The sequence below is a fragment of the Tenrec ecaudatus genome, chromosome 4 (assembly GCF_050624435.1).
Source record: "Tenrec ecaudatus isolate mTenEca1 chromosome 4, mTenEca1.hap1, whole genome shotgun sequence".
Lineage (NCBI taxonomy): Eukaryota > Metazoa > Chordata > Mammalia > Afrosoricida > Tenrecidae > Tenrec > Tenrec ecaudatus.
The window spans coordinates 158,897,280-158,909,780 of record NC_134533.1 but is presented as its reverse complement, the minus strand read 5'-3'; the positions used below and the strand labels follow the sequence as shown (position 1 = coordinate 158,909,780).

The 12,501-nt window shown below is 36.3% G+C and overlaps 1 protein-coding gene and 1 non-coding gene across 2 annotated transcripts in view; both read left to right on the top strand.

The window, feature by feature from the left end:
* KPNA4 (karyopherin subunit alpha 4) overlaps nt 1-12,501 on the top strand; it is a 60,674-nt gene that overhangs the window by 37,673 nt on the left and 10,500 nt on the right. The window contains exons 11-13 of the mRNA XM_075546984.1: nt 3,745-3,876; nt 8,976-9,104; nt 10,639-10,743. Of these exons, the coding sequence (XP_075403099.1) occupies nt 3,745-3,876; nt 8,976-9,104; nt 10,639-10,743 (366 nt within the window). The remainder of the gene's footprint in view (nt 1-3,744; nt 3,877-8,975; nt 9,105-10,638; nt 10,744-12,501) is intronic.
* On the top strand, nt 9,299-9,615 carry LOC142447789 (small Cajal body-specific RNA 7). Its single transcript, XR_012784439.1, has one exon.

Genomic DNA, 12,501 nt, shown 5'->3' with positions numbered 1-12,501 from the left:
GCGTTGTTCTGGAACTTACGTCTGTGTACTCAGTATCAAATTTTTCCATTTCCAGAGTTATAAATTGTTTGGTGCTTTGGTTTTTACTATATTTAAAACATTAAAAAACCAAAGCTATTGCTATTAAGTTGATTCCAATTCATAGTGACACTAAAGGACAGAATAGAGCTCTACCTACAGGATTTTCAAATGATTTGTTTTCATGTATATAGTATTGGTATTGACTTCATGTAGTATGGCAATAACTGTTAACTTCCCAAACAGGGAGACAAATATGCAGGGGGGGAATTTTTTTAGCATACTGAATATTCTGGCCAATTTTTGTACACAAATGGCAAAGAGATAAGCAATTCAGGGAATATGAGTGATATGGAAATCTCTGACTCCTTGTAGAAGACAGACTTCCCTACACCATGTTAAAGAAGCTAGAGATGTACTTAGTGGATATTACCCAGATATAATGTATGCATAGGTTCCTATACTTAGTTTGCCTATCACCCCCTTTTTGGAAAAAAGAATACGCCCCAATAATTAAAAACATTTGTACCATAGCTCATAATCTAGACTAAAATGTTAAATATGTGCTTTTTTAGTCCCATCTCCCGCCCCACCACCACTCCATCACACCCAAACCTGATCAATCCATTGCCCCACAGAGGGAGTTATTGCCATTTGTGCAACACTGATAAATAACAACAATTTGGAACTTGCATGATTTTTTAAAAACTGTTTGACATGGTGATCAGTGTTGATGAACTGCGATTTCATTACTTCTGTAATATCTGGAACAAATTAAAGTTAGACTAATTAAACATTAACAAAATTAGATGTGTATGTGTGTGCTAGTTAAGTGCTCAGCTGCCAACTGAAAAGTTGATGGGTGTTTGACCTAGCAAGCTGCTATGTGGGAGAAAGATATTGCAGTCTCCTTTCATAAAGATTAGTTTTGGAAAAACCCTAGAGAACAGTTCTTCTCTGTCTTAGAATCCCTATGATTTTGGCGATTAGCTCAACAGCAATGGACAGAGCCAAGTTCTCGATTTAAATTAAAATTTCAATTATTTGCTTTAAGAAAAATTTTAAAACATTTTATTAGGGGCTCATACAACTATTATCACAATCCATACATATACATACATCAATTGTATAAAGCACATCCATACATTCCCTGCCCCAATCATTCTCAAAGCATTTGCTCTCCACTTAAGCCCTTTGCATCAAGTCCTCTTTTTTACCCTCCCTTCCTGCTCCCCCCTCCAAGCAAATTTCTAAGAAAGATGCATCTCCAAGTTTATAAGTCTAAGTTAATTAGACATCTTGGTTGACTTTATCTATAGATGTATGATGTTACCTGTTTGATCCATTTGAGTTATGTTAACCCCATTTTTCTCACTTTTGATATGTCTAGGAATTTCTCAACCCTTTTAATGGCTTTTTTAGTAACATATCTAGTAGGTAATTTTTAGTAAATAAAAATCTTAGGTAAATTTCTAATAATAAGTTCTTAAATCCAGCCATGAAAGAAGTTTTTTAAAAGACTGCTTCCATAAACCATAAGCAAAACACTGTAGTCATACTTAATAAGTTTAACCATATAATATAAACTTCCTCTGCCACAAAATTAATATATGAGATTGAGTCTGATTTGAATTATCAACTAATGACATGTTTACCACTGGCCCTTTAAATAAGGTACCTGCTTAGTTTTATTGGCAGCCATGCATAAGTAAATTGGAATTTTTTGCTGAGACTTAACAAATTTTAGCTTGGTTGATACATCAGAAGGGTAAAAAAATCTTAGTTACATTTGCAAATTGAACTTTGGTGTTTCACATATTGTTGATAAAACATAATGTGAATCCTTTCTTTTTGATATCTTTGATAGCTTCTTTTTATGCTAATAGTATCCCTAGACTGTTGATGAATTTTTGAAGGAACGTTTGCAAAATACTGTTTTCTCTTGACCAGGAACTTCTTGGTGTCTTAAGCTGATTGCTGCTTTCATAATGAAAAGGTTTTTAAAAGTTTTCTGGTGTGACTTTTGAGACAGAGTTCATATTCCAAGAAGGCATTGGAATTAACATTGTACACATAAGTTTTCCACTGCCATTGTCAATAGTCATCTTATTTGTGGAACAGTCTATCCATTTGTTCTACTTCTGTTTGACTATAACTTCTACTCAGGACATAGAATGAAAGATCAGAAAACAGTGGTCTTCTGTATTTCATATACCAAGTACAATTTTAAAATGTAAGCTATTTATAATCTCTTGTATTTAATGTAATTAACTTATTAATATAAGCTAATTTTGTTTCATTTTACTATAGATCTCACAAATTGACCAATGGTTGCTTTTAGTATCTTGTTTGGCAGATGTAGGAGACTCATCCAGTACTTAAGGAAGTTTTTTCCGTTTCATAAGATAATCAAACTGGTTGGAGATGGTTAATCTTGTTAATTGGAATATTAGCTTTAGATAATGCTGTATGACACCAGTGATCTCATTTAGAGAATGCTGTCCAGATATCTGTATATCTATATACCCTGATGTTCGGCACCACTGTGTATGCTGAATATACAGAGGGGCTTCAAATTTTTGTGCAAAACTTGCATTGTTTTCTAATCCCATATTTTCCATGAACTTTTGAAGCCCTCTATTAGTCATCCAGCTATATACATTTACCACATTGTCCTTGTCCTTGGAACTGTTCTCTCAGCTTGAACAGCTGGAATAGAGAGATGCTTTTTAACCCTTAACTCATGTATTATGTGTTATGTCTTCAGGAATGAAGATTAGGTACTGATTGGAATCAGTATAATTAACAAAAATTCTGAATGTCACTAAAAGATGCTTACACTTGATAAAGACATGCATAGATGATTAATAAAATAGGAGGGGGCGGGAGGAGACAAGCCAATCAAGGTGTGATGTAGCACCAAGGAAAAATACAACTTTCCTCTCGTTCTTAAATGCTTCCTCCCCTTTCCCCTCCTCCCCCCCAACAGAGACAAGCCAATCAAGGTGTAATGTAGCACCGAGGAAAAATACAACTTTGCTCTAGTTCTTAAATGCTTCCTCCCCTTTCCCCTCCTCCCCCCCAACACACACACACTGTTGTCATGATCTGAATTCTGCCTTGCAAGTCTGGCTACAGAGGATGTACACTGGTACAGATAGGAACTGGAAACATAGGGAATCCAGGGCTGATGATGCCTTCAGAACCAGGGATGTGAGTGGCGATACTGGGAGGGTAGAGGGATAGTGGGTTGGAAAGTGGGAACCAGTTACAAAGATCTACGTGTGACCTCCTCCCTGGGGGATGGACAACAGAAAAGTGGGTGAAGGGAGATGTCGGACAGGGCAAGATATGACAAAATAATAATTTATAAATTATCAAGGGCTCATGAGGGAAGAGAGAGTGGGAGGGAGGGGAGAAAATGAGGACCTGATGCCAAGGGCTTAAGAGGAATGCAAATGTTTTGAGAATGATGAGGGCAATGAATGTACAGATGTGCTTTACACAATTGATGTATGGATGGATTGTGATGAGTCGTGTGAGCCCCTAATAAAACGATTAAAAATAAATAATATAGGGGGGGAAGCTGATTCAATGGATTGAGATTAAAAGAAGAATGGAATAAAGTTGTTGTTGGTAGAACCATCTCAGCTTAATCTATGGCTAGGAATTATTGAAATGAAAACTTAACTCAAAGGCCATTTGGATGTTCCTTTTATTCATTAGATATTGGTAGATACTGTGTGGGCCCTCTCTTACCTTACTGATGCTGGCAATGAACAGATACAGATGGTAATAGATTCTGGAATAGTTCCTCATTTGGTTCCTCTGCTCAGCCACCAGGAAGTTAAAGTTCAGGTAAGTTTCTTTTTGATAAACTATAGCTTTCTTTTTTTTAACCATTGATTGCTTTAAGTATGTTATTCAAAGACGGGTAATTTCTAAGATTTAAAGCATATTCTTAGCTTAACCTATCTGTTAAGAGTGCATCATTATTCTATGGCTGATTTATGTATAGATTGAGAATATTTGGTAACATAAAAAGGTTCGTGCCATTGTAGAATACTGACTCTAACACACTGGAGCCTGTCAAGTGGTGTAGTACTTACTCGTTGGGCTGCTAATTGTGAGGTCCAAAGTTCAAAACCACCAGCTGCTCAGGAGAAAGACAAGGCGTCCTACTCTTGTAGAGAGTTACAGTCTTAGAAACCCACAGGGCAGTTCTACTGTGTTCTATAGGATCACTGTGAATCGGCATCTGTTCGACAGCAGTAAGTTTTATTAGGGGGTATTTTTTGGACTATAGACTGAGGTAGTTCAGTAGTATAAAATGAGTGACAGTATGCAGCAAATATTGATGGTTTTATTTTTTCCTGCTCTTCATATTTTTAGTTTCCTTTCATTCTTCTTCTCTCCATCTCTCCACACAAAGGTCCTGCCGTACTCTCCTTCCCCGCTGCACTGACAAGTTTCTTTAATTCTTAGCTCTTCTGGCACTGAAATAAAGGTTATTCACCTTATACTGAAATTTGCAAAGAGCCTTCCTAAATTGCTTCCTGTAATTATTTTCTTTTATACTTTTATTATTTCCTTTAATCCTTCCCAATTCTACTTATCCCAAAGAACCTACATCTAGAAAGAGTGATAAAGTGATAGTGTGATAGTTTAATCTGATAATGGCTTAGAATCCATTACTTAAGTCACTGGTTCTCAACCCTGGCTGGAAATCAGAAGCAACTGTGGTGGAGCTTCAGGAAAAGGAAAACAATATTTTTTACTGTTTCTGTTCAGCCTCAAAATATACTGTTTTCAGTAAAGCTAAGGTGTTTCCCAGACTGCTTTGTTTTAAGAATCTTTAATGTTGTATGGTCAGGATTAAGGCCCAAAGCCTTTACATTTTAAACAGTTTAAAGAGGAAAAGCTTAGTTAAGTCCACAAAGAACTGAAGAAGAGAACATGTTGCTTATTCTATTTGGGGGATTTTTAAAATTAATTGACATATTCTTAGATGTTTACCATGCAGATTGTATTTCTTAAGTGTGATGCTTATGTTTTATTATAGGTTTTAGGTTTGTATTTTGTTTGGGGGGGTTGGAATTTTTTTTCAGAGTTCATCTTCAGTTTTAATTCTGGACTTTATTGAGAAAATAGAGCTTTAGCCAGTTCTCAAGGAAAGATGTACTGATAACTAGGACAGATTTTTAAAACTTCAACTTTCATGCCAGAATTTAAAGAAGTAGAAAGAACTCTGATGTGCATCTTCTCTCTTCCCTCACTTAGCCCCGTCCAAAAAAATACCTGGATGCAAATCACAGATAGCATTTTTATCCAATTTGCAGCTCTAAAATTTAAGGCAATTCCCCAAAACATAGCCATAATACTATTACCTGCACATTTTTTAAAAAGTTGGTGTTAATGCTCTGTAACTGTTCAGATTTTTTGATAGCTTCATTATTTTCTGCTTAATCAAATAAAACTCTAAACGAGGCCCATACATTGCATTTGCTTGATATGTCTCTTAAAGATTTTTTTCTTTATGTCCTTTCGTGGTTTCTTCTACTTTGTTAACAAACATTGTCGAAACAAAATTTTAAAAGAAATTAAAGATCTAACTAAATAGACATCTTATGTTCATGGATCAAAAAACTTGACAATGCTCCCTGCCTTCGTTTATTAGTGCTGTCATAACCAAAGTAACACAACTAGATAGCTCTAACAAACAGAAACCTCCTTTCTCTCAGGTCAGATTAAAAGTCTGAACCTAAGATTTCAACTGTAAAGAAAGCCTTTCTGCTCTTCAGCCATCTTCACATGGTTTGTCATGTCCCTTCCTCCCCCACCTCTCCTTTATAGCTTGTGTTTACTAATTCTGCGTCCATGAACATAACATCGACAACTCAGTCACAAATAGGATTATAACCAGCTGCTTCACTCACTCAAACTCATTTCTATTGAATCAATTTCCAACTGATAGTGACTCTATATAGTACATAGTAGAACTTGTCGTGTGGATTTGAAAGACTATAACTCTTTATGCCGGCTGAGCAGCTCTCTGGTCCCCTCTCCCTCGGGCGTTGTCTGATGGGAGTTGATCTTTGTGTTTTCATCTCGGCTGCTCCTGGCAAGACTTTTGAACTAGCAGTCCTCCCACAGGACAGAATTGGTCCGGAGCTGGGTGGCACCCGGCAATAAGTGGGTTGATGTCTGCTTATTTTCTGCTGGTGATTTCGAACTTCTGACTTTGCTGTGAGCAGCCGAACATGCAACCCACTGCTCCATGATGCTGGTAGAATTTAAGGAGCCTAGACTTGACAGCTAATTCTGTTCGCACAACTGCAAACAGAATACTACATGGTTTAAAAATCAGGAAAGGTGTGCAGCAAGGTTGTATCCTCTCACCCTGTTTGTTCAAGCTCTACGCCTGAGCACACCCTCAGAGAAGCTGGGTTCTAAGAAGAACAGTGCTGCATCAGGATCGGAGGAAACCTTGTTGTTAATCTTCACTATATATATGACACAACTTTGCCTGCTGGAAATGAGGAGGACTTGAAGCACTTGCTGATGAAGCTCAAGGATGGCAACCTTAAATATGGGTTATGACTCCATGTAAAGAAGACCAACATCCTCAGCACTGGACACAAACATGATAAATGAAGAAAAGGTCTGAAGTTGTCAAGAATTTTGTCTTGCTGGGATCCACAGTCAGTGGTCATGGAAGCAGCAGTCAAGAGGTTAAACAGTGCATCGCACTAGATAAAGCTGCTGCACAAGACCTCTTAGGACCATCGAAAAGCAAGGATACTACTTTGTTCCTGACCCACGCCATCGTGTTTTCCATTGCCTCATATGCATGTGAGAAAACCTCCATGCTGGAGAATTTTTTCCATCATGACAATGGCAGTTGTTCATTTTTTTTTAGGGTACAAGGTGCTGCCCTACCAGAATTTCACAATTCTTTGAGGGAGGATTCAAGAGATGGAAACATGGCCTTCAGACATATATTAACCTAGATGGAGTATGTGTTGAGAAATCACTTTACATTTTTGTAGTTTACTTAATATGTGTTTCTGTGATATTGTAGCAATAACATGGCCCAGTTGGGAGGGATGGAAAGTAGGTCGCCCTGTCTTTCCATGCTTAATGGCTGCGCCTAGCACTTAAATCAGTTAACAGTACATATTTTGGGGAACACAATTCAGTTCAAAACACCCTTAAATTGACTTATAAATTCGGTGTTATTTGTATCAGATTATGGGTACCTATTAGGCAGAAATTTACAATCTGGTCCTAAAATCCGTGTGGAAATGTAGGGGTATCAGAGTAATAAAACAACCTTGACAAAGAACAAAATTGGAGGACGCTCACTATTTTACTACATAACCCTGGTAACAAGTAAACAAAACTGTGTGGTAGTAGCCTAAAGTTAGACAGTTATCAATAGCATATACTCAGGTGTTTGAAAATACTCATTTATGATTGCTTTTCAGCACTTGTCAAGACAATTCAATGGTAGAAAGAATGGTATTTTGAGTAAATGGTATTGGAATAACTTGATGCCACATTCAAAAGAATGAAGTTGGATTTTCACCTTATACCACATTTTTTAAAATTACTCTAAAGTGAGCCAAATACCTAACTTTAAGAGTGAAAACTTTAGATAAAACTCAAAAGAAAACTTGACTGTCAGCTAGATGGTGGTCTTTGACATAATACTAAATGCACTGCAGATGAGTTGGTTGTGATTCATAGCAATCCAATAGGACAAGGTTGATCTATGCCATAAGGTTTCCAAAACTGTAAATTTTTATAGAAGCAAACTACTTCAGCTTTCTCCCAAGCAAGGATCAGCAGCTAGGGAATGGTTCATACCATTAACCTTGTGGGGAACAACCAGTACCACCCAAAGCCCTCTGGAAGTGACACCACAAGCACAAATAATAAGAGGGGGGGAGATAAATTAGACTTCAAAGAAAAAACCAGCTTGGAAGGGTACATTCAAGAAAATGAAAAAGCTAATCCATCGAATGTAAGAAAATAATTTACAAAATGTAACTGAAAGGAGACTTATATCTAGTGTACTGTATTTAAGGAACTTTTCAGCTGAAAATAAAAAGAATTAAGTGTTAAAAGGGAAAAGATTTTTAATAGACAGTTCTTTGAAGAAGATCTACAAATAGCCAGTAAGCATGCAAAGAGGTACTTAATGTCATTATTGATTAACCATTTGCTGTTGAGTCAATTCTAATGTATAGCAACCATAAAGGACAGCCAAGCTGCCATGGAGTAAGTGGTAGGTTTGAACCATAGACCTTTCCATTATCAGATAATTGTTTAACCACAGCTTCACTAAATCTCCTTATTAATATTTGGGAAATAAAAATCAAAACCACAGTGAATTGTATTTGCCTGTCTGAATTTTTTTTTTAAGACAACTTTATTCCTGTCTGAATTTTTGTGTGTATGATGAAATACACGACACAACAGTTGCCACTTCAGCCACTTTCCTGTGTACAATTTACTGGCATTCTTTACAGTCCCCTGGTTATGCAACCATCAGCACTCTCCTGTACTTGAAATATTTCGATGTGCAGTATTTAAATTAGAAGAAAATACTTTTCTGTTTCAGAGAAAAATGTGAAAAATATGCTATCCTTCACCAGCCTATTCTTTCCAGCCCTTCTTATTTTCTTTGCAACGCTCATTACTATCTAAATGTAGCCTTCTGATTTGTTTGTGTTTGTTAATTGGCATTATAATATAAGCTCTATTATAGCTGGAAATCAGGTCTGTTATTTAATTTTGTTTCCAGGCAGTCTATCACAAAGTAAGTTCTTAATAGCATGAGAGACAAGAATGAGAGAATGAATGAAGTTTCATAACTCTGCCCATCCTAGCTTTGTATGGAAATGGAGAGCATTTCATATATAACACTTCGTTAAATTTTTTTTATATTTCAGACTGCTGCACTTCGAGCTGTAGGCAACATTGTTACTGGAACTGATGAGCAGACACAAGTAGTTTTGAATTGTGATGCTCTTTCACACTTCCCAGCACTTCTGACACATCCCAAAGAGAAAATTAATAAAGTAAGTATCATATCCTAAAATATCAAGTTTTCATTTGTAAAATTAAGATCTGAGAATTGTCTGTAATTTTCTCATTAATATAACTTGTTTAAACTGCGATAAACTATAAAATACCTCACTATTTATATCATGGATTTATGTATGATTGTCCGTATATAAAGCAAGCCAGTTATCAAGTATTAATTTGGCTCTCTTGGAAATGATGACATAGAGATAAATGGGTGTTGAGTGTTGTATGATTGAAATTTTTTAATTAGTGTTTTAAGTAATTAGTCTAAATTTAATATTTTCTGTAATGTATGTGTGTATTGTGTGTGTGCTTGAAGGCTATGGAAAGGGGGCACTGACTGGTGGTGCTGAGATTGGAGTGCATCTGAGGCTGTTGTAGCAATACAAGGGTGCTGATTACAACAATGCCAATGATTATAACCCAAAAAGAGCTCACCTGCCTAGCCTAGCGCCCGAACATCTCTAACAGGTTCATTAAACCTGGACCTGTGATCTGATCCAAAAGAGCCTACCTTACATTACCTAATAATATTGTTTGGAGTAAAACTTGATTGCTAGTTTTAAAATATAGAGAGTATGATTTTCATCTATGAATGTTATAAAACACTTTGGACCAAACAACTCTCTCGGCAGCGTGTCAGCATTATGGGGGCTAGGGTACCATAAAAATCACTAACATGAACCACAGTTCAAACATTTGTTTTTGCCACAGTCAAACATTTGTTTTCACTTTAGCTGTTGAAGGAAGTACTGTAGCACGAGTTCCCAAACTTTTTTGACCTACTTTGATTATTTTTTCTTTTTTTACATTTTATTAGGGACACATAGAACTCTTATCTCAATCCACACATATACATACATCAATTGTATAAAGCACATCCGTACATTCTTTGCCCTAATCACTCTCAAAGCATTTGCTCTCCTCTTAAGGATTTTTTTTTGGGGGGGGAGAAAAAATTATTCATCATCCCCCTGGTAATTTTTGTACCACAGTCCGTAGTCCAAGGTAGAATGTAGGTACCTGCTTTTTGTCTTCCACGAATCCCTTTCCATTCTGGCCCAGTCATTCCAGCGCCTCAGGAGGTGGTTGTGCCCACACTTGTGTATACTGAAAAACAACTCTGCATTTATTTTTATGTATCTTCCATTCTCTAGGATAATTGAGATCGTGATCTGCTTTGGCTAGGACTTTAAATCAGTAGAATGAAGTACGTTATGGAAGGGGGGAAAGTTTTTCATTTACAAAGTTGAATTAATTGGTTCATTATTCATCCTTTAGTATTTGTTCAGTTTAGTTTCTTTTGAGTCGTAGCCAGTAAGTACCCTTTCATTCAAGAAATCCTTGTAATTCAGTAGTGTATCATGATTTTAAAATAAATTTAAATGGGGAAAGGAAGTTGAGATTTATAAGAATTTTATTATAGGACTGATCCTATAATAAATATGAACATTAGTGAATGCTTTTCTTAGCTTGAATGCAACTTTTATTTTTAATGAGGCATATTGAAGGGGTCTTGTTCTACAGGAAGCTGTGTGGTTCCTCTCTAACATCACTGCAGGAAATCAACAACAGGTTCAAGCAGTAATTGATGCCAATCTTGTACCAATGATAATACACCTTTTGGATAAGGTAAGAAAATCAGTTTGTATCTAAATAAAGAGGAGTGGGGCTTGAACCTAACAAATTAGGTAAAGGTAAACTTTTCTGTTTTATTAGTACCTATAGAATAGCACACTATTAAAAATTTCAAACCAACTTGTTTTATTTACAAGAAGGATTTTATTTTGGGCGCCTCTGTATGTAGTGCATATATAAAAATTGCCATTATCTTGGGATTTGTTAGAAAATCAATATTATTGCTACCAATAAATGCTTTCATTTTCTGAGCGCTTTACATTGATGTATCATTTAATATTGTAACCCTGTGAGTTTGGACACTATACTTATCCTTATTTTCCAAATGGAGAAGCTATGGTATAGATAAGTAAACATAGCCATTACCAACAGTAAGTATACCATTAACCATGTGCTGTATCATCTCATATTCTTATTATCATTGGGAAACAGGCTACTTAATGTTGCAATTTATGAACACTGCACTGTAATAAAGAGAATACATATAAATTGTTGGTAAATTTTGGTATTTTGGGGTAAAAATACTTTGTATGTGTTGCTCTGTATTTCCTAGTCATTCAGGGATACTTAATAGCTTTTTGTCTGATGTCTTGTGATAATAGATTGGTGGGTGGGATTGGTTGTTACCAACCTACTTAAGCTTATAGTTCTACAATCATCCATCATGCTTTGATCTAATGTCTTTTAGCAACCGTTGACTTTCATTGCCTGGATCCATTATTGCATTAGGAACTGCACAATGGTGACATTCTCATTCTGTCATTACTAACTATGATTCTTCCAAAAAGACCTTTTCCTCTTTAAGAAAGACAGGACAAATGCTCACTCCTTTTTAGTAATCAATTTTTAAAATGACATGGTCTCTTAACAACCTTGAAGTGATATCAGAGTGAATTATTTTTAGTGCCATTAGGAAAGTATGGATTTAATAAATTGGTGTTACTATTTATGACACTTCTCTCTGACCAATGAGAACTCTTTATAATTGGTGCCTCCTTTTTATTTAAAAAAAAAACAACTCTTATTTGGGGCTCTTATATCAAAACTCATACATTCCTCCAGTGTGTCAAGCACATTTGCACATGTGCTACCATCATCATTTTCAAAGCATTCTCTGCCCACTTGAGACTCTGATATCAGCTCCCCATTTCTTCCCCCTCCCTCTACCACCCGCCCTCCCTCACGAACCCTTGATAAGTTATAGATTATTTTTTCTATATCTTACATCATCCTTCGTCGCCCCTCACCCACATTCCCATTATTCATCCCCATGGGAGGGGGGTTCTAGGTTGAAACACAATTTTCCTCTAGTTCTTTGGTGCTTCCTTCACCCCACTATCATGATCTCAATTCTACCTTACAAATCGGATTAGACCAGAACATGCACACTGCTACAGATAGCCCATAACACAGGAGATCCAGGAAAGATAAACCCCACAAGGCCAACAGGGAGAGTAGAGATACCAGGAGTATTAGAGGAGGGTGGGGGGAGAAGGGTGACTGGCAGAGGGGCAAGCCCCGTCATGTAGAATGATAATACTTAGCTTTAAGTTGTGTCCTTATAACTTCTCAAAGGTGAGATTACTGTCTTATTTTTAAATTATTTTCAAATATTTAACATACTGATATATATCCCATGTATAACATTTTTTCCATAGTGGTGCTGGGTATTATCACTTTTAAATCTTTGTTAAAAGTTAATATGCAGACTTTTAACTCAAAATTCTCTTGATTATAGTGAAATTGTCTGTG